General features: G+C 44.5%; 2 protein-coding genes across 5 annotated transcripts; one reads left to right on the top strand and one right to left on the bottom strand.

Annotated features, from left to right (window-relative positions):
- Positions 1-12,761: 12,761 nt before the first annotated feature.
- LOC308117605 (uncharacterized protein) lies at positions 12,762-23,286 on the bottom strand. 4 transcript variants are annotated; one of them, XM_080476579.1, is made up of 3 exons: positions 22,082-22,197; positions 20,745-20,985; positions 12,762-13,873 (listed from the first exon to the last, which is right to left on the bottom strand). In XM_080476579.1, exons 2-3 carry the CDS (start codon positions 20,932-20,934, stop codon positions 12,792-12,794), a joined length of 1,272 nt encoding a protein of 423 aa, XP_080332705.1. In that variant the 5' UTR covers positions 20,935-20,985; positions 22,082-22,197; the 3' UTR covers positions 12,762-12,791. The 4 variants fall into 4 exon arrangements, with proteins under 4 accessions (XP_080332705.1, XP_080332704.1, XP_080332706.1 ...); XM_080476578.1 differs by lacking the exons at positions 12,762-13,873; positions 22,082-22,197 and adding exons at positions 18,187-19,755; positions 23,010-23,286; XM_080476580.1 differs by lacking the exon at positions 12,762-13,873 and adding an exon at positions 18,187-19,721 and having other exon boundaries at positions 22,082-22,249.
- On the top strand, positions 23,046-27,745 carry LOC308117626 (uncharacterized protein). Its single transcript, XM_080476618.1, has 2 exons — positions 23,046-23,220; positions 26,046-27,745. Exons 1-2 carry the CDS (start codon positions 23,166-23,168, stop codon positions 27,104-27,106), a joined length of 1,116 nt encoding a protein of 371 aa, XP_080332744.1. The 5' UTR covers positions 23,046-23,165; the 3' UTR covers positions 27,107-27,745.
- Positions 27,746-27,791: the final 46 nt, after the last annotated feature.

The raw sequence follows: 27,791 nt of genomic DNA on the forward strand, positions 1-27,791 counted from the left end.
CTTTCCTTCAGGCTCACATTCTCCCATTTGTTGTGTGATAGTTTGAGTACTCCATGTCCAGGAATTTCCACGGCTGAGTTGCTGGATTTAAGGTTCAGACAGCTACCATTTTACTTTTCCAAATAGCTCATTGCATTTGAGGATCCTTCATGAGGAACGTCCAGCATCTGAGGCATTTAACAGATCATTTTGCAGTTGTTGCAGCAATTTTGTTTCCAAGTCAAGTTGCTTTATTTTCTTCCTCAGTTCCTCTTCATCCTTAAATGCATGCTTTTCCTTTACAAATGCAGCAATGCAAGCCCCCCTTTTCCACTTCTGCTCTTACTAAAACAGAAGAGGTGCTGGATTTTACACTTTTACCCATTATTTGCTCACAACATTGGAAACACCATAAGTTTTGTCGTGTGCTTCACCTTCATTGTTTGAAACCCGGTTTCCCCTCAGAAATACATTTCTTGATGAATACCATTTTTGCATTGAACCAAGTTTCAGGCTTTTCTTTTTGTAATCAAGTGACATTAAAACCCAACAAACTTTCTTCTCCACATTTGGCATCATTGCACACCAGAATTAGTTCTGTCAGACCATTTCATCCCATTGATTGGTGGATGTTTGACATGAAACCTTGGATGTGATCGTTGTGCTGGCTGCTAGGTCCAGCTTAAGCTTAGTGACAGTTTGCAGCCTTTAACATTTAGTCACAAACCCCTCAGCAGTCAGTTGAATCATCCCTTTTTCCATCGTTTATTCTCACACCATCACTGCAGTCAGCGGCGGACACACCAGAGTCAATGGTAAGTGACAAAGCTCTACGTGTCACCTTGTTAACCAGGAAGTAAAAGTTGGTCAGTTTGTGACTCACTACAGCAATCAATGCATTGGATTTACCACTATCCTTCAAAATATGTGTGTTGAAACGCTACACATAATCCTACCTCCTTGCGTTGGGCGCAGTGCATGCAGTGATTCAAGTCCAACACGGTTTCAAGAATGCTCCAATACCACTTCAACATGGCTCCACAGCCCGACTCCAAGTCCGTCATAGGAGGAATAGTAAAAAAATGATTGAAAACAAACTATCACCACTTAAATACACACCCAGGAGAATCACTCACCTGGTCCAGTAGAAACACTTATCTGGCTCCAAATCACTGGCCATTAGACTGATGACGCCTGAAAAACAGAAAAAGATTCTAATCAGTATATTGTCACCATTGAAATGCACATTAACTAGAAACACTCACCTGGCTCCAGACTGATGGTGATTAGGCTGATGACACCTGAAGAACGGGGGAAAAAAAAAAAAAATATTTTCACCATCGAAATACAAATCCTGTAGAAATGCTCACCACAACTGAAGACTTCCCAAGGTTCATGCATAGGAGAAACATTTTTAAATCAACATACTGTCACCATTATATACACATCCACTAGAAACACTCACCTGGCACCAGACTGATGGCACTTGGGGAAAAAAAAAATACATCTTTAAATCAACATATTGTCGCCATTACAATACACATCCAGGAGATGCACTCACAACTGATGACCTCCCAAGCTTCCAATTCCTGAGGTGTCTCTTTACCACTCAGCAGGTCAACACCTGTATTGATGTGTGGGAGGTGCATGTTGGATATATTTGGACGTTTTGCCAGCTTTTCTGGTGTCACCATGCTTTCAGTGGTGACTTGCATTTTCTGCCATTTCAGAACCTCCAGAACAGGATAGAAATGATTGCTACTCAAACCAGCTACCTTCAAATCAGTTCAGGAGCAGCCTGGAATGACTGCCTCCCACCCCATTGTGACCAGCAGGAAGCCTGCCACTGCTCCAGTGAGGATCACCTTTTGCATTATATAATGAGAGCAGAACGTAGATGAGCTTCCCGGGTCCGAGGAGGCTCAAGTTCCCATGATGTCATTTCCCCAAGCTGCTTTCACCCTCACAGGAAGAATGGATGGCATACACTGGTCCTGTCCAACTCCTGTATGTCCATATGTCTGGAGGAGGAGGGGGGGGGGGGGTTGGCCTGCTTTCATTTCTCTCCTTGTGGTCATGACTGGATGGTTGATTAGAAGCAGGTTTAATCCATTGCAATCTTTCCTTTGGTCTCACATCCTCCTGTTTGTTGTTTGATAGTCCTCCATGTCCACAGATTTCCAGGGCTGAGCTGCCGAGTTTAAGGTTCTGACAGATGCCATTTTACTTTTCCGAATCGGAGCTCATTGCCTTTGAGGAGGCTTGTGAGGAACATCCAGCATTTGAGACATTTAACAGATCATTTTCCAGTTGTTGCAGCAATTTTTCTTCCAAATCAAGCTGCTTTCTTTTCCTCAGTTCCTCCTGCTCCAATGCATGCCTTTTCTTTAACAATGCATGTCACCTTTTCCACTTCTGCTCTTACAAGAGGTGCTGGATTTTACACTTTGACCCATTATTTGCCCACAACATTTGAATCACCACTATCGTTTATCACCTGCTTCACCTTCATTGTTTGAAACCTCCAGTTCCCTCTCAGAAATAAATTTGACCATTTTTGCTTTAAACCAAGTTTCAGGTTTTTCTTGTTTTCATCAGGTGACATGAAACCCAACAAACTTTCATGTACACATTTGGCATCATTGCACACCCAAAACAGCTCTCTCACACTATTTACTTTTAATTTGTTGTTTGACACCATGGATGTGATCCCTTATGCTGGTTACTAGGTTTAGCTTAGCCTTCGACAGCTTTCAGCCTTTCACATTTAGCAGCAAACCCCTCAGCAGACTGAAAAAAAAAAAGAAAAAGAAAAAAGATTCTGTGTTTCAGCAGCGGACACCCCAGAGTCAATGGGGACATCAGACAGTGCTGTGTGCCTCCATGGTAACCAGGAAGTAAAAGTTCAGTGTTGAAAAGTCAGTGTAGTCAGTCAAACAGGTCAGTTTGTGACTCACTACAGGAACCAATGCATTGGATTTCCAACTATCCTTCAAAATGTGTGCACATGGCTTTTATTTGGCCATGTATCATGTGACGTGACACGTAATCCTACCTGGAGGCATTGGGCGCCAGTGATTCTCGAGTCCAATGCAGCTCCAAGAATGCTTAAACACGGCTCCACAGCCCAACTCCCAGGTCCAGCATAGAAGTAAAAAAATGTAAACATACTCTCACCATTTGAATACACCTCCAGTAGAAACACTTACCTGGCTCCAAACCATTGGTCATTAGGGTGATGACACCTGGAGAACAGAAACATTTTTAAATCAACATATTCTCACCATCAAAATACAGATCCAGGAGATGAACTCACCATAACTGATGACTTCCCAAGGTTCCAGTTCCTTAGGTGTCTCTGTACCACTCAGCAGGTCAACACCTGCCTTGGTGTGTGGGATGTTTCCAATGTTGGCAAAAAGTGTAAAAGCCAGCATCTCTTCTGCTGCAGTATGAGCAGAAGCAGAAAAGGTCTGTTTGTGACTCGCCACAGCAACCAATGCACTGGATTGGCACATGATTTTTATTTGGCCATACATTACTTCCTTGCGTTGGGCGCCATGCGTACAGTGATTCTCAAGTCCAACGCGGCTTCAAGAACATTCCACTACCAGTTCAACACGTCTCTACAGACCCACTCCAAACATGCTGCCACCATTGAAATTCACGTAGAGTCGAAACACTCACCTGGCTCCAAAGCTTTTAGCCTCCACGTCCAGGATAAACACCCCACTGAGCAAGCAACATTCATAGACGTCCAAGGCACGTCCATACATCACGGCCATAATCTGGACATCTATTTGACAGCCTAAACTCGTTGACAAACTACACAGAAATTAGTGGAAGAGGAGTCTTGTTTCACAGTCTGTCAAATACTATTGATGCAGCATTGGAAAGATCATTTTTCTGTCTGTCTTTTCCATTGGACACATGTGAATCAGGGATTGTTGGTGACTGCAGACATGCAGCAAAGTGGGTTCAGGTGAACACACACCTATTTACCGGCCGAGTTGACCTGCCTTCATTACTGGGGTTAGGGTTAGTGAGTACACCTCTCACATTTCTGTCAACATTTATATCTTTTGATGGGACAACACTGAAGAAGTGTCATCTCCTCAGTGTGTCATCAAAAGATAGAATTAAATATTTATAGAAGCGTGAGGGGCAAACTCACTTTTGTGAGATACTGTACATATCGCCCACCTTTATACAATAAAAGTTAAACATGCTCGTATTTACAGAGAGGGGGTGGGATTTGATAAGTTACTTTCTTTTCTTTGTTTGGCGAGATATCTATTTATAATGAACTGTTTGAGTTTGTGCATGTTCAAAATAAACAATGCAATTTATAAAATATTAAACTCTAAAATGCCAGAGTATAGATCTATAAACTTTCACTTCATAATCATAAACTCAAGTCCCAAACTCTGCTGCATTTTTTTCATATCAAAAATACTGCATTGAAGATACTATTACGGATTGTATATTATATAATCATTTATGGCCCTAATTGATTGTATTGTAACGACCTAAGTGTCCTTTATTGTTCATTGTTTTGTTAAACACTTATAATCTGTATTGTCCCTGTTTTGTTGATGTGGTTGTTATGGTGATGGGATGAGCGGGCTCCTGGGAGGAAGGGCAGGGCGAGAGAGAGGCTGCCCGAGGAGATGCCGGAGCGATTGGATTGGGAGGGAACCGTTAGCTTTTCGCGGAGCTGTGGAGTGTTATTGGCGTAGTCACGGCCAACAGTGACTGTTTTCTGTTGTTAAATAAACGGTTAACCGACTGCCTATCGGTGAGTGGTTCTTGGGAACACGAAACATTACACTGGTGTCAGAAGTGAAAGACCGGACTTGGTCGCGTCGGGTGGCTACAATTAGCTCGTACTCGCGGAATAGCCTCTGGACTTCGGCGTTATGGCGGTTCGGCCGGATGGAACAAAGACCCGTCGGGATATCAAGGTGGAGGCGTCGGGAGGTGACTATGCGTATGACCCGGAGGAGGAATTCGAGCTTACCAGGGCGTCGAGACGTGGGGCTCGCCTGAGGGAGTCCGTGAGGCAGCTAGCGGCCGACGCGGGATTCGGCGGGCTGCAGGAAGATGGAGGCTCCGATGCGGCCTCAGACGAGTGGGTACGGACCAGGGGGACTGCACAGCGAAGCGGACACGCGGGCGGTGGCCCGCCGGATGGCCGACTGCAGGTGAAAACACCTAAATATGCCGGTAAAGCTGACTGGGAGGCATACCATGCCCAATTTGAACTGTTAGCTGGGGCAGCAGGGTGGACCGAGGAGGAAAAGGCACTACAGTTGGCCCTGAGTCTCACTGACGATGCTCTGGCGTGCCTGCTGTTACTTAGCCCGGGGGACAGAAAGAACTATGGAGCTTTGGTAGGATCTCTGCAACGGCGTTTTGGACAATGTTCTCAACCTGGTGTCCTGCGGTCTGAACTGGCCAGTAGGCATAGACGGGAAGCAGAGCCACTGCGTGTGCTGGCTAATGACATTGAATCCCTCACCAGACGTGCCTATGCACACATGCCTGACAATGTGCAAAGTGAACTGGCCAGAGACCAGTTCATTAGATCCCTGTCCCCAAGAGAGCTGCGCATTCAGACACAGCTGGCACACCCGTATACACTGCAAGAAGCACTGGAGATAGCCCTGGAGAGAGAGGTTGTTGGAGCTGGTGTGATGGAGAACAGCTGTGAGCTCAGCGGTCCTGTTGTGAGAGTGGCAGGGAGAGAAGACCTCGGCCAACAGAAGCCTCCATGGGCCGATGAACTGACTGAGCTCCTCCGTGCCGTGTCACTACAGTCACCACGTAGTGGTACACGCCCTGACCCGGGACCTGTGGTGTGTTGGGAATGTGGCCAGGCCGGACACATACGGAGACGGTGCCCCAAGCTGGCTGGTGGCCAGGGAAACGGCGCAGGGTCTGTGTAGAGGGGACAATGCAGGCCCAAACCCAGACGCCCCACTCAACTGCACAACCAGCAGAAGGAGCCCATCTGGATGGATGGGGGAGAGCGGTTCCTCTTCCCCCAGAAGCAGACGATGACCATCTCCCACGAGTGACAGCTGGGGCCCACCTGAGAAGTCGGGGGGGCATAGCTCCACCCCCCCCAGAAGCAGATGACAACACTGAGTCTTCTCGAGTGGTTGGCTGGACACACGCCGGAGACTTTTGCCACGTTTCCATCACCCTGGCGGGGGCCTCCTGCATCGCCCTCATTGATACAGGGTCCACTGCTACACTGATGAGGCCGAATGTTGTACCAGCAGGAACACAGATCGAACCAACAACAGTTAAACTGCGAACAGTGACAGGTGAACTCGCTCCAATGCTTGGGAGGGGCGTGGTAGCTATTACAGTGGGTGGGTTTTCTGTGAACTTCAAGGTGTGGGTGGCAGATGTACAGGACTCATGTATATTGGGACTAGACTTTCTGAGGGCTGCCCACTGTGTGTTAGACTTAGGGAAAAACACGCTGTTGTTTCCTGGGGGCCCTGAGGTAGGAATGGTGTACCCCTCACCCGCTGCAAAACAACACCCACTGACTCAGAGTTGAGACGCAGAACATGGACTTGTTACTACCAGCCAGTTCAGGGGTACCATGTCCCCCTGGTACACACACCTCTCACATTCCTTCGATCAATCAGCCAGTCACAACAGACAGGGAGATGGCAATTAGAGAAATATGGCGGCGCAACTGTGAGGGTTTAGATTCTGGTCAGCAGGAGGAGCTGTGGCAGGTGCTGCTTGAGTTCAAGGACATTTTTGCGTTGAGAGAAGAGGAAGTGGGGTTGACACACCTAGTGCAGCACGATATTGACACGGGGGACGCTCAGCCAATTAAGACACGCCCACGCCGCCTGCCCCTTGCCCGCCAGGCGGCTGCAGAGGAGGCAATTGAAGAAATGTTGAGTTCAGGGGTAATTGAACCCTCTGACAGCCCGTGGTCTTCAGGAGTTGTGATGGTCAACAAGAAAAATAGCTCGAAGATGAGGTTTTGTGTTGACTATAGACCACTAAACAACGTGACCAAAAAAGACTCCTACCCAATACCACGCATTGATGAGTCGCTGGACTTGGTGTCAGGTTCATCCTGGTTTTCTGCATTAGATCTGCGCAGCGGGTATTGGCAGGTACCCCTTAGCCCAGCAGAAAGGCCCAAGACTGCTTTCTGTACAGGTAGGGGGTTGTGGCAGTTTAAGGTCCTCTCTTTTGGTTTGTGCAATGCCCCAGCCACGTTTGAACGACTCATGGAGAAAGTGTTGGCTGATCTACCTAGACAGGAGTGCCTAGTTTACCTCGATGACATCTTGGTGCACGGTCGCTCCTTCCAGGTCGCCTTGGAGGCCCTGCGGCGCGTCCTGCAGAGAGTAGCTGATGCAGGCCTAAAACTCCATCCAGACAAGTGTCAGTTCATGACAAGAGAACTTGAGTTTCTGGGTCACAGAGTTGGTGGGGAGGGGATTAGTACTGTGGAAGAGAAGGTGCGAGCAGTGAAAGACTGGCCAACACCATCTAATGTGAGGGAGCTCAAAAGTTTTCTTGGCCTGGCATCCTATTACAGACGCTTTGTGCGGGGGTTTTCTTGTGTTGCCTCACCCTTGTTCCGTCTTCAACAGAAGGACCGGGATTTCTCTTGGAGTCAGGAATGTGAACAAGCGTTTTCCTCGTTGAAAAAGGCTTTGATAGAGGCCCCTGTCCTTACACCACCAGACCCTAACCTGCCATTTATCCTTGACACGGATGCGAGTGACAGTGGTTCGGGGGCAGTGTTGAGCCAAGTGGGGAAGGAAGGAGAGAGAGTAGTAGCGTACTTCAGCAAAACATTTAACAAAGCTGAACAGCGCTACTGTGTGACACGTAGGGAGCTGCTTGCCATTGTCAGGGCGATCCGTCACTTCAGGTACTACTTAGGAGGTTTACCTTTTGTAGTGAGAACTGACCATGCTGCCCTCCAGTGGTTGATGTCATTCAAAGAGCCGGAAGGACAGATGGCACGCTGGTTGGAAGAACTAGCACCATATGTGTTCACAGTTGAGTACAGAGCAGGAGTTCACCATGCCAATGCGGACGCCATGTCCCGCCGGCCTTGTGCGGTGACAGGGTGCAAGTATTGCGAGAAAAGAGACTCCCGGGAGGTTGAGCTCAATGAAGGGGGATGGAGAAACTCTGAACAGGAAGAAAGAGAGCCCACGTGCAGGGAGTTGCAGGTTTTAGACCCTGGGGATTGGAGAGACCAGCAAGAACAGGACCCAGACCTACTTCCAGTACTGCAGTGGGTAGAGTCAGGACAGAAGCCACAGTGGAGCGAGGTCGCAGGGTGCTCGTTGGCTACAAAGGGACTGGTGGCTAAGTTTGAGACCCTCCGGCTTAGTGACGGGGTGTTGCAGAGGGCGTGGAAAGAGCCAACTAGTGGGGAAGAGAGGTGGCAGTTGGTAGTCCCTAGAGCGCTACAAGAAAAGGTGTTGAGGACAGCCCATGGAACCACAGGGGCAGGGCATTTTGGTGTCTCAAAAACCCTGAGACGGCTCAGGCAGGGGTATTACTGGGGCAGACTCAGAAGGGACGTAGATGACTTTTGTCGCCGCTGTGATCTCTGTTCAGCTTATAAAGGTCCCCAGGGGCAATCTCACGCCCCCCTGCAACAGTTGGCAGTAGGAGCGCCAATGGAACGCGTAGCTGTGGATGTAATGGGCCCATTCCCTCGCACCGACAGGGGAAACCGCTACGTGTTGGCTGCAATGGACTACTTCACCAAATGGCCAGAAGCTTATGCTTTACCGGATCAAGAGGCAGAAACAGTCGTGGATGCTTCGGTAGAAGGCATGTTTGCTCGGTTCGGAGCAGCTGAGGTGATCCACAGTGACCAAGGAAGGAACTTTGAATCACGGGTGTTTACTGCTATGTGTGAGCGGTTAGGGACGCACAAGACGAGAACGACACCATTGCATCCTCAAAGTGACGGACTGGTAGAGAGATTTAACAGGACACTCGGTAAACAGTTAGCCATCCTAACCGCAGAACACCAGAGAGACTAGGATTGTCACTTGCCCTTGGTCTTAATGGCCTACAGGTCAGCAGTTCAGGACTCCACCTTGTGCACACCTGCCTTACTCATATTGGGGCGAGAACTGAGGACGCCAGCGGACATGGCATTTGGGCGGCCCCCAGACGCACCACCTGCTCCGCCAGGTCCGGAGTATGCGAGGAGGCTCCAGGATCGGATGGACACAGCACATGCTTTTGCGCGGGACCAGCTAGAGAAAGCAGGTATGAGGCAGAAGAGAAATTATGATGTGCGAACAAAGGGCCAGGACTTTAAAGCTGGAGATCTGGTATGGGTGTACAACCCAAAGAGAAAGAGAGGTCGGTGCCCCAAATTGGACTGTCACTGGGTGGGACCATGCTCTGTTTTGGAAAAGGTGGGTGAGGTGGTTTACAGGGTGCAGTTACCCCCCCGAGGAAGAAAGAGTGTGCTCCACCGAGACAGATTAGCACCATACAGGGGCAATGCGAGCCCCAACCAGTACCACTCGCCTAGGGGAACGCCACAGAGGGCTCAGACAGCCACACCCCCAGAGTCACCAGCTGGTTCCACATCGGCGGAGACGCAGCCTGTTCCACCTGAGCTTGGGAGACCACAGAGAGGTTCAGTTCTGGGAGAGCAGGCTCCCTGGACACCTCAAACACGGCCCAGTAGACGCAGACAGCGGCCGCGTTACCTACAGGATTTTGTTTGTTTCCCCTCGGGGCGAGGGTCTTTGTAGGGAGGGGGCAGTGTAACGACCTAAGTGTCCTTTATTGTTCATTGTTTTGTTAAACACTTATAATCTGTATTGTCCCTGTTTTGTTGATGTGGTTGTTATGGTGATGGGATGAGCGGGCTCCTGGGAGGAGGGGCAGGGCGAGAGAGAGGCTGCCCGAGGAGATGCCGGAGCGATTGGATTGGGAGGGAACCGTTAGCTTTTCGCGGAGCTGTGGAGTGTTATTGGCGTAGTCACGGCCAACAGTGACTGTTTTCTGTTGTTAAATAAACGGTTAACCGACTGCCTATCGGTGAGTGGTTCTTGGGAACACGAAACATTACAGTATATTATACATTCAGAAATAGTATAATATACAATCAATTATTGGCATAAATACTCAGGCTACACGTGCTATATAGATAAAAAGGCAAAAACGATATACACTGTACTACATTGAAGAAAGTAGTTTTTAATGTTGCGTTGTTTAGTAATCAACACATTTTGAATTTTCCATGAGCATTTCATTCTGTCACTTTTATTTTGAATTGTCGCATTTTATTTTGAATGAGCACTTCCTGGCTGACAGTGGACGGAGCCTGAGAGTGGAGAAGCCTTTCAGTCGAGGTCCTGCAGCCAGACTCTCTTGGAGTTTAAAAAAGAATCTGATGAAACAGCTCAGGCAAGGAGTGCAATTAATTAATCAATCAATTGACTGGAACGTAAAGGAACAGTTGAAGGGAATATCTAATGTGGGGCTAGACTACTCTATCTGGGGGCAAGTAGAGAGATATGTACATTAAAAGTAGTCTCCGAAAACCTAGGTAACAATGAATAAAACATCACTTCACACTTATCAATTAAAACCAAATAAAACACTGAAGTTTGCCTACTCACAGTAACCAAGGTGACTAAAAAACACATGAGCTCTACTTTACCTCTTGCCCCCCCCCCCAATAAGTAAAACAGAAATAAAACGGCCCATCTAAATCAATTATGAGCTTGGAACAAACCGTGGTTGGCTCCTCTAGAGCAGTCTTTACTTGTAAACTAAAAGAAAGAGGGGCACATGACTATACAAAAGAAAACTTTACAAAAAGAACATTTTACACACACCATGTAAAACAATGTACCAACAATAATCTAACTTACTAGACTGGAACTGTCCCTCCTCCAGTTGGAGACTTTCAGGTGTTTGAGATCTGAATCAAAAGTTTAACATATTATACATTTTAATTATTATTTATCAAATCAAAAACTGAGCTGAAATACTTCAGCTCATACATTTTAAAATCATTCTTTGAACTAATGTAAAATGTTTTGTAAGCGATCTCACCAATAAGACACCAAACAAATGCTGGCCTCAGCTGCTCTCACTCAGGTGTGTCTCAGTGCAGGAAGAATGGCTCAGGTGAGCTGCCCACTCCTTTTTATAGACTCCGCCCCTCTTCCTGCAGACTGCTTTTCAAAACCCTTTCACATCTGACTTCCTGTTTCCACCCTGTCACAGACACGTCCAGGAGAAACACTCACCTCACTCATCTCATGTTTACTTCTGCCTCCACCACAGTGACTTGATTATCCAATAGCTCAGGAAAAATAGTTCCTGGACAAGCCCCCACTTCTTTAGAGTCTCCTGTGGTGGAAAACTGAAAAGGAGACAAACAACCAAATAATTTGATTTTGATTTGATTTGAAGTTTTTATTTTCAAACATGTAAAAAAAGAAGAAAAAAAACCAGAACATCCAATTCCATAAACAATATAAAAGGGTCAACACCATATGTGCCCGTGTCTTTCACATGCAGGAAAAGGAGTAGGAAGAAGACGTACTTATTTAATCCTACCCCTTCACATCATTGTGGCAATCTTAATTTACAACAATATATCTTCATCATTTTCAATGCATTGAATCCTACAATATACTATACTACCAACCGTTAAGACACACCTACCACTCAAACAGTACTACTGTATGAACAAACAATCCTCATGTCATCAACAAGCAGTGCACCTCGCCAGGATCAACTCTTTATATTTCTTTTTCAATTAGCCTTTGACAATCGTTTAGTCTCCAAACACAGTTTATTCCATATGTTTATGCCAGTTTGTGACACAAAAACCTTTAAGGGTGGTGCAGACATTATGAGTTTTAAACTGTAACTCTCCTCTTAAATCAGAACCATTTCCTCTGTTACAGAACAATTTTTCTTTGCTTCATGAATTATTTGAATAGTTTTAAACTCCACAAGATCCATAAATTTTCAAATTTGTAATTGTGAAAAAAGTGGATTAGTACGCTCCCTAGTGCCAACACTGTGAACAATTCTTATTGCTCTTTTTTGCAGTATGACAAGTATTTTCAGGGAACTTGCAGAAGTATTTCCCCATACTTCCACACAGAAAGTTGGATAAGGTAGTATAAATATAAAGTATTTATACACTGTGCTGTGCGCAACAACCCACCTCGTGCACGCCTCTGCTGAACTGACCATGCTGGCCTCTTGGCAGCAGCATAGACACACAATCCCTAAGGGAGGCGCTATAGAGCCATTGAAATGTTTTGTGAACCCAATTCATAACAAGTGGAATTAAATAACACATAATCCTTGTTACATACAGTACTGTATGAAGTACTGTGTATAGTTCTGTGTATAGTAGTGTTACTATTACTTCTACCTCCTATAAGCCTTTATTTTACTCTTCATCTCCTTTGAGTTCAGTAACAATAAAAGCAGCTGATCAGAAATGTTCTACTAATACAATTATTTTACTGTTTTACTGAAGATCCCTGATGTTTATTAAATAATTAACCAGCTTTTCACATCCCTGCTGCTTGTTGTCATCCTTCTGCTCATGTCATTAATATGTACTCTATTACATTTGTCTAATATACATCCTACAGTGAAGCACTCCAATCATTTCTCTTTAGAATAAATACATAAATGGCTTATACTGTGGGAGAGTAAATACAAAAATACACACATTACAAACACTGTCAAGTAAAGAAAGATATCAAGCAGAAGATAAAGGAAACTTTATTTAATTAACTTCAGCAGAACCTACAACAGTAAAAACACAAGTTACAAACATTATGTACATAGAAAATGACATTGTTTTTAAAAATTCTAAAGTTCTTTCTTTTATTTCCCAGGAACCCCTGCAGTGATACGCAGGTCAATAATGTTCCTACCCTGGAACCTTTCTCTCCTGAAGGTGTCGTGACTCCAGTTTCAGGGTTTCCTGGAGCACCGTTATGTTGATACTGATGCTCCTGCTGGTCATCAGGTATTCTGCTGTACTGCTGGTTGATGGTGTCACCTTCTAATTCTTCCTCCAGCTCGTCATCAGGTATTCTGCTGTACTGCTGGTTGATGGTGTCACCTTCTAATTCTTCCTCCAGCTCGTCATCAGGTATTCTGCTGTACTGCTGGTTGATGGTGTCACCTTCTAATTCTTCCTCCTGCTGGTCATCAGGTATTCTGCTGTACTGCTGGTTGATGGTGTCACCTTCTAATTCTTCCTCCAGCTCGTCATCAGGTATTCTGCTGTACTGCTGGTTGATGGTGTCACCTTCTAATTCTTCCTCCAGCTCGTCATCAGGTATTCTGCTGTACTGCTGGTTGATGGTGTCACCTTCTAATTCTTCCTCCAGCTCGTCATCAGGTATTCTGCTGTACTGCTGATTGATGGTGTCACCTTCTAATTCTTCCTCCTGCTGGTCATCAGGTATTCTGCTGTACTGCTGGTTGATGGTGTCACCTTCTAATTCTTCCTCCTGCTGGTCATCAGGTATTCTGCTGTACTGCTGGTTGATGGTGTCACCTTCTAATTCTTCCTCCTGCTGGTCATCATGTATTCTGCTGTACTGCTGGTTGATGGTGTCACCTTCTAATTCTTCCTCCTGCTGGTCATCAGGTATTCTGCTGTACTGCTGGTTGATGGTGTCACCTTCTAATTCTTCCTCCTGCTGGTCATCAGGTATTCTGCTGTACTGCTGGTTGATGGTGTCACCTTCTAATTCTTCCTCCTGCTGGTCATCAGGTATTCTGCTGTACTGCTGGTTGATGGTGTCACCTTCTAATTCTTCCTCCTGCTGGGGCCGTTGATAGAGCCACGTTCTGATTCCTCCTCCTGCAGAGCCACAACACATCTGTTACCTAAACAGAAAACTTTTCCCCTCTATCATAGTGGAGTTATTTGTGATGCCAAAGGAGGTTTATTGAAAGTTAAATTGTGTTCATTTTGTCGTTATGAGAGTCCTGTGAGAGTCATCTGGCCAGTCACCTGATAAAGACCAACACCTCATCACAACCAGATGAAGCTCTGAGGAAGACGACAGATGAAGCTGAAACATGTCAGCAAGGTAGAATCTTTCCTGCATCTACCTGTCGTTAAAAACCAGTCTGTAATATATGAGGTTTATTGATGTGTACATTGGCAACTGGGGATCTGTGCAGGATGCTCTTGTCCTGCGCAGATCCTCCATGTACCAGCAAGTACTGGTACCAGCTGGGTACTTTCTGCTGGGTGACAGGGGAAGTACTATATCCACCAGGTACTTTCTGCTGGGTGATGGAGGAAGTACTATATCTACCAGGTACTTTCTGCTGGGTGATGGAGGAAGTACTATATCTACCAGGTACTTTCTGCTGGGTGATGGAGGAAGTACTATATCTACCAGGTACTTTCTGCTGGGTGACAGAGGAAGTACTATCTCTACCAGGTACTTTCTGCTGGGTGACGGAGGAAGTACTATATCTACCAGGTACTTTCTGCTGGGTGATGGAGGAAGTACTATATCTACCAGGTACTTTCTGCTGGGTGACAGGGGAAGTACTGTATCTACCAGATACTTTCTGCTGGGTGACAGAGGAAGTACTGTATCTACCAGGTACTTTCTGCTGGGTGACAGAGGAAGTACTGTATCTACCAGGTACTTTCTGCTGGGTGACGGAGGAAGTACTATCTCTACCAGGTACTTTCTGCTGGGTGACAGAGGAAGTACTATATCTACCAGGTACTTTCTGCTGGGTGATGGAGGAAGTACTATATCTACCAGGTACTTTCTGCTGGGTGACAGGGGAAGTACTGTATCTACCAGGTACTTTCTGCTGGGTGACAGGGGAAGTACTGTATCTACCAGATACTTTCTGCTGGGTGACAGAGGAAGTACTGTATCTACCAGGTACTTTCTGCTGGGTGACAGAGGAAGTACTGTATCTACCAGGTACTTTCTGCTGGGTGACGGAGGAAGTACTATATCTACCAGGTACTTTCTGCTGGGTGACAGAGGAAGTACTATATCTACCAGGTACTTTCTGCTGGGTGATGGAGGAAGTACTATATCTACCAGGTACTTTCTGCTGGGTGATGGAGGAAGTACTATATCTACCAGATACTTTCTGCTGGGTGACAGGGGAAGTACTGTATCTACCAGATACTTTCTGCTGGGTGACAGAGGAAGTACTGTATCTACCAGGTACTTTCTGCTGGGTGACAGAGGAAGTACTGTATCTACCAGGTACTTTCTGCTGGGTGACGGAGGAAGTACTATCTCTACCAGGTACTTTCTGCTGGGTGACGGAGGAAGTACTATATCTACCAGGTACTTTCTGCTGGGTGATGGAGGAAGTACTATATCTACCAGGTACTTTCTGCTGGGTGACAGAGGAAGTACTATATCTACCAGGTACTTTCTGCTGGGTGATGGAGGAAGTACTGTATCTACCAGGTACTTTCTGCTGGGTGACAGGGGAAGTACTATATCTACCAGGTACTTTCTGCTGGGTGATGGAGGAAGTACTATATCTACCAGGTACTTTCTTCTGGGTGATGGAGGAAGTACTATATCTACCAGGTACTTTCTGCTGGGTGACAGAGGAAGTACTATATCCATGCCTGCAGTACACAGTTATTATTATATCACTGTACTGACAACCTGCTTTATCTCAATAATCACAATCATGAACATTAAGGAAACAATAAATTCTGATTCATTATTACATCAAAATATATCAAATGTTTTCCATGTGAATTCTAACTGACAGGCAGGTTGAAAGCCAACAGACACCAGGACAAAGGAGAGACGTCCTCTTGTTGCTGCCTGTCTGTGTGGCAGCGGGTGACATCATGACGGTGGAGGAGGAAGGTCCAGGGAGGAGGAGGAAGGTCCAGGGAGGAGGTCCAGGGAGGAGGAGGAAGGTCCAGGGAGGAGGAGGAAGGTCCAGGGAGGAGGAGGAGGTCCAGGGAGGAGGAGGTCCAGGGAGGAGGAAGAAGGTCCAGGGAGGAGGAGGTCCAGGGAGGAGGAGGAAGGTCCAGGGAGGAGGAGGAAGGTCCAGGGAGGAGGAGGAGGTCCAGGGAGGAGGAGGTCCAGGGAGGAGGAGGAAGGTCCAGGGAGGAGGAGGTCCAGGGAGGAGGAGGTCCAGGGAGGAGGAGGTCCAGGGAGGAGGAGGAAGGTCCAGGGAGGAGGAGGAAGGTCCAGGGAGGAGGAGGGAGGTCCAGGGAGGAGGAGGAAGGTCCAGGGAGGAGGAGGTCCAGGGAGGAGGAGGAAGGTCCAGGGAGGAGGAGGAAGGTCCAGGGAGGAGGAGGTCCAGGGAGGAGGAGGAAGGTCCAGGGATGATGATGGAGACGACCAGAGGGACCTGGCAGGAAGTGATGTGCTAGTGAGACTCACTGTCCAGCTACCTGCTGCTGAAGAACGACCTGCAGGCCTCAGAGAGGAGAACTACATCTAGACAGGAAGCTCTCCTCATGTAGTCATGTTCTGTAGTCATGTTCTGTAGTCATGTTCTCTAGTCACGTTCTCTAGTCACGTTCTCTCGTCACATTCTCTAGTCACGTTCTCTAGTCACATTCTCTAGTCACGTTTTCTAGTCATGTTCTCTAGTCATGTTCTCTAGTCACATTCTCTAGTCACGTTCTCTAGTCACGTTCTCTAGTCACATTCTCTAGTCATGTTCTCTAGTCACGTTCTCTAGTCATGTTCTCTAGTCATGTGTAAATATATGTAGACAGATGGATAAAGACAGAGAGATAAACACGTCTGAATAAAATATATATACATGCAATAATTCAAGCATCAAAAACAATCCTCACTCCTCATCTGGAGGAGTTCCTCCTCTCCACTGGATCAGGCTTCAGGTTCCTCAGTAGTCCTGGATTACAATAATTCATGGTTTTAGTTTGAATACACAGCATCCTCCAGTAGAACCAGTAGAACCTCCAGTATAAAGGGTAGAACACTTTAGTGCAATTCAGACAAAACACTATGGCCAGTAGAACCTTCACCTCTCAGTCAAGTTAAATAGTTTTAAACAGGATCTTTCCCCTCAGCAACAAATATAAAAGTACATGAACACTGTTAGATTTACACTAGAACATTTAGATCTCATGTTTAACCACAGTAGAGAACCACAGTAGAGAACCACAGTAGAGAACCACAGCCAGCCTCGTCTCAGTCTGGATCCACAATCTCTGAAAACCTCAGAACAAATGTTCTGGTCAGCGTGATCTGGAAATATCAACCTCATAGCAACATTTTAAACAACTATATTCTGGAATAAAATACTCTTAAAACTACACTCTGTTAAACAATGAGGCTAAGATTTCAGATCTTTCTCTCCCCATTGTGTTTCCTCCTCCAGGATCTCCTGCCAAATGCATTCTGGGTAAATTGGCTTCCCAAGACTGCACAGGTCCGTTTCGATGCGTCCTCGATATAGTGGGCGGAGCGAGGACACATCCGGGTATTCCATGTGTACTCGGTGAGAAACGGCCTAAGAATTGGAGCAGTACTTGGTCTCCCACTCATGACGTTTCACGAATACACGAGAACACAAGTACGGGTACTGGAGAACGGCCAATGTTAGTGTAGAATCTCTCTCTTTTGCCATCCTTAAGTTGGGGGGAGCACGGCCGTGACCTGTGCGGCTGACCATGTGGTGAGAGTGTCTTTGTTTAATAAATAATTGTGTTAATTCTTAACAATCTCAGATCTGTTGTTCCTGAGCCAGCCACAGCTGTGGAACAGGAAGAATCTAGAGAATATAGATATAATTAAATCTAACATAACCCTAAGTGAGCGAAGATACAAACAGTACTAAAACAGAAGTTCGATGATATCACGACGCAATATGGCAGCACCCTAGCTTCAGCAGAAATAAGGTCAACGTGTCTGTGGTGGTGAGAGTGGAACCTACACCAGAAAAGGCCTTACATTGGAGGTTGTAGGATAAGCAGTGAAAAGACAAACTACTTCAGCCTGTACAAACACATTTCTTCACATTTGTTTGAGAAATGTGTAGTTTGGGTCTGTAGTTCACAACAAAGTTCTTAACCTTCTGCAACTGCATCAAGTTTGGTTGGATTATGACAAGAAATGTAATTTTCTTTTTATTAACATACAAACAAGGAGGCTAAGCAGTAAAAACAACAACACAACTCTCTCAAGCTCACAAACATGTTTAATGAACAAAAGAGTCCATAATCAACGTTTTCAAGCAAACTCAACAAGAGCACAGAAAAACTGACAACTCCAAATTATGCTTTTGGTTTTTGTGTATAATAAAATACATCACATTCTGAAAAGATTCACACTAAATGCACTTTTTGAAATAAATTTGTCAGAATGAACCTGAAGTCTTCAGAAAAAGGTGCAATGTGAAATCCTTCTGCAGCCTTTAACGTGTTTCACACATTCACCACACAGTCTGGTTGGGATGATAGTTTTTGCCGTTTTGAGGCTGTTATGAGCGCCACTCTGACAGAAACAGGGCGTCCTCCCAGGGACGAATGAGGAACATCACTTTTATTTAACATCTTGATGAATATTTTGACATTTTTAAGTGTGATTGAAACCGACTTCAGGCCACTTGATGCAGGGGATCTGCATCATGTCCTGGAGGCAGTCCATGCGGGGCTTCAGGGACATGATCTTGTGTGGGGGGGGGGGCCTTCCAGAGTTCCCTCTGGACATGAGCTATGTGGCTTCTTGTGGACCAACATGTGTCTCTTCAGGTCTCCTTTTCTGGTGAACCCTCGCCCACACACAGCACAGCTGAAGGGTTTCTCTCCGGTGTGGACCATCATGTGCGACTTCAGATAGGACTTCTTGAGGAATGCCCGGCTGCACAGCTCGCATTTGAAAGGTTTCCTGCCTGTGTGCACATTCATGTGGCTGATCAGGACGCCCTGCTCAGCAAATCTCTTGCTGCAGATTTGGCATCCAAAGGGCTTTTCTCCAGAGTGGACTCTCATGTGCCTCCTGAAGTTGTATGGGTGCCTGAATCTCTTCCCGCACTTGTCACACTGGAACGGTTTCTCTCCAGTGTGAACACCCATGTGTGCCCTGAGGTTCGCCTTCCGGTTAAATGTTTGTCTGCAGATGTCACAGCCAAACACTTTGCCACCTCTGGGGACCTTCACCTGTGACTCCATGTCCTGCATCAACCCGAAACATTTATCACTCAGTAAATGGCTCAGAGTAATTCCTGATTTATAAGACACACGTCTCTGAAAAGGCTGCTTGAAGAGGCTCTCGGGGACGACCACAATGGTTTTGGCATCAGCGTTCACACTGGCATTAGTCATAGTGCTCATCCCCGAGCTTCTGTCAAAGTTTGAAGTTTCAGGTTCAAAAATGGGCAGAGACTTCTGCCAGCTATCTTCATCATTGTCATCAGTTTCAGAGTTGCCCATTTCATATTCTGAGTCAAACAGAGACTCAACTTCAGCAACTCCCACTTCATTCTCAAAGGTGCTGGACATCCTCCAGTCTGTCCTCAGTCCTTGACAGTCCACATCAGCACTCTGCTGTGCGTCTTCACTCTTCACATGGACAGCAGTGACCAGAAACCTGCTTCCCTCCTCCTCCTCCTCCTCCTCAAGCTTGGGAAGCTGCTCTCCTTCCTGATTGGTCGAGAGCTCCTCCTGTTCCAACTTCACAGAGTGGAGGCCTGGATCCTGCTGGGTGTCAGCAGGGCTGCATTCATGTAAAATTTCTGCCTGTTGAAAATCTGCAAACAGAAGTGACACAAAGACATACCAAAAACCAAACGTATGATGCTTTTACATTATGAACAAGTTTTGGTCAAAAAGGAGGATTGTGGCCTCTGTGACTTAAAGCAACATCCTGGTGATAATGTTAAAATATATAATAAAACATAAGAGTAGCACAGATATAGCACAGAAAAAAAGTCATGTGAAAACTTCATGTTACAGGAATATATTATGAAAGTTGGGTTTTGAAGTAGAAGAATGGTCATTTGAACGTGAAATAAATACAAGTTCGAGGAGTCTGTTCCCAAATACTATGGTAGAAAATTGAGGTGTTTTAAAAAAAATAAAAAAAATACACACAAAAAAAATCAGGGTAATTGCTCACAAACACTGGCAGAATATTCCACTCAAAAAGTTAAATTTGCAACAACAAAAATGTGCAGTTTACCTGAAACAAAATGAAATGTATGTAGAAGCTGTTTGTCATCCAGCTGTTCCGCTATTTAGGTTTTTTGTGTACTTTTCTTGAAATAGTGATTTGTTCCTGAACAGTGTCAGACTGTATAAACAGCCAATAGCTGCAGGGGACGGTCAGTGTCATGAGGATGCTGCAGCTAGTTTACTTCACAACATGGAATCTGATGCAACCATGTCAAATAAGGATAATTAATTCTGCCGTAAAATACCAAACTGTTGAGTCAAGAAACTAGGTACAATGCTGTCATGACGATGAAAATGTCTGAGGAAGGTTTCTAGCCACGCATTAAATCTTTTACATGGTCTCTAAACACTCAGGTCACCGAGCCACTACAGAGTCATTATTAAAGATAACAAATTGGTAAGCTGGTTAAACATGATCATACAACTGGGCTAAACCAGATCCACCGTCATGACACTGACCAGGGCTCAAGCAACTCAGATTTATTAGCTAACTTCAAACACTGAACCTCCAGAAAATTGTAGCTGAAATGTTGACAGCTAATATGGCGAGTGAGGGGGTACAAACCTGATGTGGACAGCTGAGGTGCACCAGTGTTTCCAGCCTCCTGTACTGCGTGGCGTTGGTTTGTCTTTATACATTGAGACAGCTTCCTCTCATAATCTAGGATTGTACTTTCAAAAAGTTTAATGATTTCTTCTGCTGCTGCGTCCAGCTGCTGCTTCACCATCTTTCTCATGGCCTTCTGTTTAGACATGTTTACTCCAGAAGAGTCCTTTGGACCAGTAAAGATGGGAAAATCCTTTTCCTACAGACACCAGTCAGTGGTAGGGTTAGTAACAATCTACAATTTGTCATATAAAAATGCAAAACACACAGCACTCACAAAACAGACAACCCAAACCCCCCCAAAAACTTTCTTAATCCCTGTCAAAGATTTGTGGTTGCTCTGGAGTTTTCTCTACTGTGGAACACTCTGCATTAACACTAATGTATCATCTCTGTGTCCAGGCTCGGCTCGGCTCGGCTCGGATAGATAGATAGATAGATAGATAGATAGATAGATAGATAGATAGATAGATAGATAGATAGATAGATAGATAGATAGATAGATAGATAGATAGACACACGCACACGCACACACACACATTAGCAATACTGAGCAACATAGGTGTGCTGAGCTTTCTGTCTTCCTCCAGTGCATGAAGCTGCTCCTGAGTTCCTACTGGATCTATAACACCAAGGACTGCTGGCCATCAACAGGACATGTTGAAACACACAGATATGTTAACACAAAAATGGTATTAATACTAATGAAATCAGAACTATTCATTTCTTTTAAATATTACAGATATATGGCTGGGAGAAGGATTTGACAGATTGGGAAAAAACAAGTTGATGTAAAACTAGAGGTAGTCAATAGAGTTATTCGTGTTGCAGCCGATTGATTATGTTTTTTTGTTTTCATCAAATAAATTAGTTATTATCTGTAAATCCAACATAAACGGTTAGAAATCGTTGATTTCACCATTTACTTGCCCCAATATTTACGACATATGTTCGATTTTTGACGAACGTTCTCTTTAAAGATATTAAATACTAATAACACTAATAATAACAGCGCAAACTGGTTGCGTGCGTCGCTATAAACCGTCCGGGTGCCCTATTCATAGCGATACGTTTAGTGTGCCGTTTGAAACCAATAAACCGAAGAGTTATCGACATACTAATGTTGGCCAGAATGTTTTTGTGGTACCCGGAGCTAACCTAACCCGCTTCTTAAGGATAAACGACAATTATTAATCTCCGTTAATAATCGTAACTTGAACATTTCTCGACTAGAGCTAACAGTTAGCCGGTTCAGAAACGCTCAGCATCACAATTAAGAGGTTTTTTATTCTTACCTCCTGGTTGGTTTACAGTAAAATTCTGAAAATAAGACACACTTAAACCCGTTTTTTGTTCAACGTTCAGAGTTTGAACTCGTGATGTTTAAAATGTTTTCTTCGTTTCAGACGATAGACCAGAAAGGTGTTTGTGCTGATGCCTGTTAAAAAATAACCAGAGCCCACAAAAAAAAAAAAAAAACTCTGCCTGTGTTTATATTCCTATTCTAATTCTTATTCAATGACGTTTACTAAAACTATTAAACAATTGCCGAAGATTAAGAAAAGAAACAAATCATGTAGAATGGGGACAAAATATAAAAATTCAATTAATTAGGTAATGAAACACATGAAAAGTTTTAGTTCTACTCTGATTGTTCTTATTCTGATACAATAAAAGCCAAATTCAGGAAACAGAAAAAAGACGGTTTCATTGCATTTAACTATTATTCTTACTAACAGAGGGGGATAAGATCCAATCCCCACACAAAAACATATCTAAGATTAAAGTGAGACGAAATCAAGAAAAATAAATCTGAATTATATCCTTGATCTCAGTATTTAAAGAAAATGATCAAGACTCCTGACATAATTCTTTCCTGTTTTTTTATTTTATTTTTGTCTCAGTCAAATTAAAAAGATTAACATTGCAAATAAATGTTTGCTTTTTTCTGGGACAATCCTATTAATAAATAAACATTTAGAATAGAACAGAATAGAATACAATAGAATGACTTTGATGTAACTTCTGAAATTAAAGGGGAAATTCTGTCTCCTTTTTCAAAAATAAAAAAAAAAACTCAAAAAAATGCGAAAGTCCAAACTCTGGCCTGTGTGAATATTATTTTGTAGAAAGTGAAATTAAATACAAATTAAATAAAAAAATATTGTGGCCGACTTTATCTGACTTTTCTATCAGCCAATCAGGACGCGATACGTCACTCACGCTTTACACTCGCAGCTCCTCAGCCAATCGGGGCACGAGGCGTCACCAGGGCGAGCTGGACTGGAAGTGGATCTTCACGCTCCGGGTCCGGGTCCGGGTCCGGTCCGGGTGCAGTAACTGCTCGGGGTTTACCCTGGTCACCTGAGAGCAGCCACCATGAAGACCGGGGATCGGTTCCAGCCGGGGGACGTAGTGACGAGCCAAAGCTCCGGTATGTAAAGCAGAACGAGTGTTGGTGGGCTAACTGCTACCGGGCTGGAGGGCTCACTAATGTCACATCTCCGGTTCAGAAACGCCAAGTGACGCATGAGTTCCACCTTAACGGTTTACAGCCGAAAACATCAAGTTATACTGAAGTTTATTTGGGAAAAAAAAAATGATAATAATGAATAAATAAATGTAATTTTTCTACATTGTGGGTTTCCAGTCTCAATAATAGCTATATTAGACTAATTGTAATATTTCTAGCATCACGTACACTGATTTGATGCCTAAAGTGGTTTTATATCATTTAAATCATAAGTAAGGTGTTATATTTTAGTTTTTGCCGACATGCTGGATAACAATTCATGAAGGCATTTAAAAACATCCAGTGCAGCTTTGTGCCGTTTTCCAAGTCTCATGTTGGTTTTTGGTTTTCTATGAGCTGTTTAGCAATTATATTAATGGAAAATCACTTTTCACTTTTTAATAATGAATTAGTGACCCAAGAACTTTGACTGTTAATATTTATATCTAAGACACATAAAAGTATTTCTATTTTAAGCTTTAATTTTCACTAAAGTATAAATCAAGGTGAACCTATCATGCTTTTTCTGTACTTTCTTTCATTCCTGTGATGTTAAAATGTTGACAGTTTGTATTGAAGGTGCACAAAGTTTGGAATAATGGATGAAAACCTTAGGGAGGATGAAGTTCAGTCTGTTCTTCACTCTCACAGTAGATGAGCTCTTCCTTATAAGGTCTGGCTGCAGGCAGAGCACATTTGGGACAGAGGCAGCTGCAAGATGAAGAGGCTGGTGTCAAATTACTAGCATTGGATACTGCAAGAAGGGGGGCCTTAAAGAGACAAAGGTCTTGATTCATGAAGCAAATGAACTGAGAGCACCAAAGCAAGTCTGTGACGGTGAAAAAACTATTTTACAGGACTCTGAGGAATAGAAAAAACCCATTATTTGAATGTGTGTGGTGAGATGTGACTGTTTCCTAAATGTGAGGACATTTCAAGGGATGGATCTAATGATTGTATTAAATTGATTCAACTTTAAAAGAGAAATGTTTGGTTTTGCTGCACTTTCACATCTATTATATTAACTGTGTGCAAGACCAAGAGCCTGGTGTCAAATTACAGTACATGTCCTGAGACCGTAGTGAGGTGGGCTTACCGTAACCCTGAGAGACAAAGGCCTTGGTTCAAAATAGAGTCAATAGGGGGCGGGCCGCCTCATTTCATTTCCGAGACTTGGGGCCTTTTTAAATGGCCCCTGACCAGAGCTGTTCAGTGATTGGCTTAAAGTCCATTCTGGTTTGTTCTGGTATTTCTATGAGATGTTGAGATGAAGAGCACAAGACAAACGAGACATGAGTCTCTGTCAGATCTCTTCTAATTTACCGCTTTGAAAAAAGAAGTTTGGCTGAAAAGTTGCAGGGCAGGTTCAACTTTCTCCAGTATAGTTATCTTTAAATGCACACAAACAATTTTTTAAATGTGTCCAGGTTTGTTTATGTTTATAAATGTTTAGATATGATCATATTTATTAATGACTGAAAATCTAAAAGCTTAAAAAAAGCAATTTATTTTGCACTTTTTTTTTAGGGCATTCTAAAATGCTTTGAAAGAGGAATTGATGTGTTGTTTGAAAATATACCTGATATACTTTTTGTTTTCCCTGAACTCAGACGAACTGTCATTTCCAGTAAACCAGCAACCAAAACACCTTCATTTTCTAAAAGGGACTAATGAAGCTTCTGCTTCTATTTGTTTACACGTACGTTAATAAAAGTGCTCTCTGTTCACTAACTGTTCAAAAGAACTATAATGTTTTATCACTGGGGACCTCTCTCAATCTAAAAAAGGCAAGATTGTTGTGATGTGGTTTATAAACGTACTTACTTCAATGAAATTGGCTGAACTCGAATAATAATAAAGAGCCCCACCTAAGAAATTTATCACCAGCCGTCGGTGATTGTGAGGTAGAAAAAGTAGCTCAGGTTTCTGTCTGCCCTCAAGTTTCACATGACCTCCTCCTTATATTGTCATCTAGTGCAGGCAAAGAGCCTGGTGTCAAATTACAAGCATTTGCTAATGGACAGGGGGCCTTAAAGAGGCAGAAGGCACACCAGCTTGTTTCAGCTGGGATTAAATGGTCAGTTCGAAGAGAAAAACAAATCATAGAAGGTATTTATATTCTATCTTAGTCTTCAAATAATGAAGGGAAAAGTCTCCCACTCCTGTCCTGGTGGGTTTTCTATGGTCTGGACTGTGAGTAGTCAGCCGATTGAGGGCAATAAAAAGTTCCATTTTTCAAATCATTGTGTTCCGCAGAATAGTGTCTTAGCTGTCCACACCTCGAAGCCGAGCCGGCGTTTTACAATTTCCCCACTCTGGGACCCGTGTCGAAAAAAACCAAGACAGAAACTGTCCATTTACGTGAAACGGGAGTTCTGGTGTGGACGGGCCCTGAGACAGACTGACCTGAATAAGTTTTGACATACATTCTGAAACGGACTGTTGTGTCCCTAATCTGACTGTAGAGGGCAGAAAACTCCATTTTGGATTTTGTGTGCATTACAATGTTTCTCAGGTTTAACCTCATTTATTAATTAAAATGTATTTGTGCACATTATTAAATGCAGACCAATAAATGTAAATTCTAGTGATGTAAACTGGTCATTAAAATGATTACAAATTGGATCTTCTTTTTTTTTTGTCAGCTTTTTCCTCTTTATTTCGGCGACCCTCAGTCCAATGTTGGGTTCCTAAATTCTAATTCCCGAGAACCTTTGTCCTAAACAAACACTGTCACTGTGTTTCAGGGTTACCTATCGACGTCCAGCAGGTGTTGGTGGTTAAAGAGGAGATTCCCTGGAGCCCCAGTGAGCAGGAGGACCCGGAGCTCTGCCACATAAAGGAGGAACCGGAGGAAGAGCCCAGCAGGTTCCCGTTCACTGTGGTGACTGTGAAGAACGAAGATAAGGAAGAAGAAGAATCAAATCTTCCAGGCAGCAGCTCCGATAAACTGAATAGAGAAGCTGATGGAGGGTCAAACCCTAATGAGAAGAATCCAGACTCCTCTGAGACTGAAGTCAGTGTGGATGATGGTGAGGAGGAGGAGGAGGAGGAGGAGGAGGAACCTTTATCAGACTCTGGACCTGACAATAGGAACAAGCTGAAGGAGGGTGAGGAAACCTCTGAGGTGGGAAGCAAACACTTCAGCTGCACACAGTGCGATCGGCTTTACGCCCACAAACGATCGCTCATGAAACACTTGAAGAGTCATTTAGAAAAAAGCATGGTGAAGGAGAAAAGTTTGAAAGCAAACACACAGCCGATGGAGAAGATCTTCAGCTGTAATGTTTGTGGACAAAGTTTTAACAGAGAGCCACATCTGAAGACACACATGAGGGTTCACACGGGTGAGAAGCCATTCACCTGCACCGAGTGTGGGAAAAGCTTCAGCCAGCAGAGCAATCTCACCACACACATCAGAGTCCACACGGGGGAGAAGCCCTTCTCCTGCCAGGTCTGCCAAAAGAGCTTTGGGGGCCCGGGGACCCTCAACAGACACATGAAGGTCCACACGGGTGAGAAGCCGTTCGAGTGCGACTTCTGCAGCAAGCGATTCAACCTGAACACACACCTGAAGAGACACCTGCTGGTCCACACGGGCGAGAAACCCTTCGGCTGCGACGTGTGCGAAAAGATCTTCACTCAGCAGGTGGACCTAAAGAGACACATGAGGATCCACACGGGTGAGAGGCCGTACGGATGTGACGTTTGCGGGAAGAGGTTCAACAGCAAGTCCAACCTGAAGAGGCACACGAGCGTGCACACGGAGCCCAGGCGCATCGTCGTGGGGATCATCGTGAAGAGTTAACGGTGCAACGTGACAAAGTGCATTAATGAGAACTTATACGCGTTTCTGTGGCACATATATTAAATTATGTCAAGCGCAGTCTTTGTGTTATTTAGAGACAACAGAGCAACCGTTACGGACTCATATCTCACAAATGTAGATTTTAAAACCCTTTAGTGTGACCTAAAGACCAACCGAACTATCTTCTGCACTGCTTCATCCCACCGAGGGTCACAGAGCTCCACTTTGTAAATGGTTAAGGGGTATTACTGATTCACTCGACTCGTGTCAACATGCAGTATGAGAAGTCACATTCACAAACTAGTAGTGTCCTTCAGGTGTTGACACTCTTGTTCAAGGACCTTATCTTTATTTCATTGTATTAATCCCCTTGGGGAACTGACTCATTGGTAGCAGCCAAATGACCTCAGGAATTACCTCCCCTTGTTGGTGTAACCCTTCCACTGAGTATCTGCATCAACACACACGCCGCTGGGAGTAACATTGGACTCAGTCGGTCCGATGTACCGAAGACTCATGAAGCATTGAACCTGCAACCTTGGAATTGTGAGTCAAACCTATAAACTGCTCTCCATGTACTGACATGTTATCACCACTTGGTGTCAGCAGTCAGCGAGTGCTCATTAAAAGAATTTGACTAAATACTGGAGGAAAAGGCTGTGATGGCGAAAGATATTAACGCCAC

The sequence above is a fragment of the Lipophrys pholis genome (assembly GCF_963383615.2).
Source record: "Lipophrys pholis genome assembly, chromosome: 1".
In the NCBI taxonomy this organism is placed as follows: Eukaryota; Metazoa; Chordata; class Actinopteri; order Blenniiformes; family Blenniidae; genus Lipophrys; species Lipophrys pholis.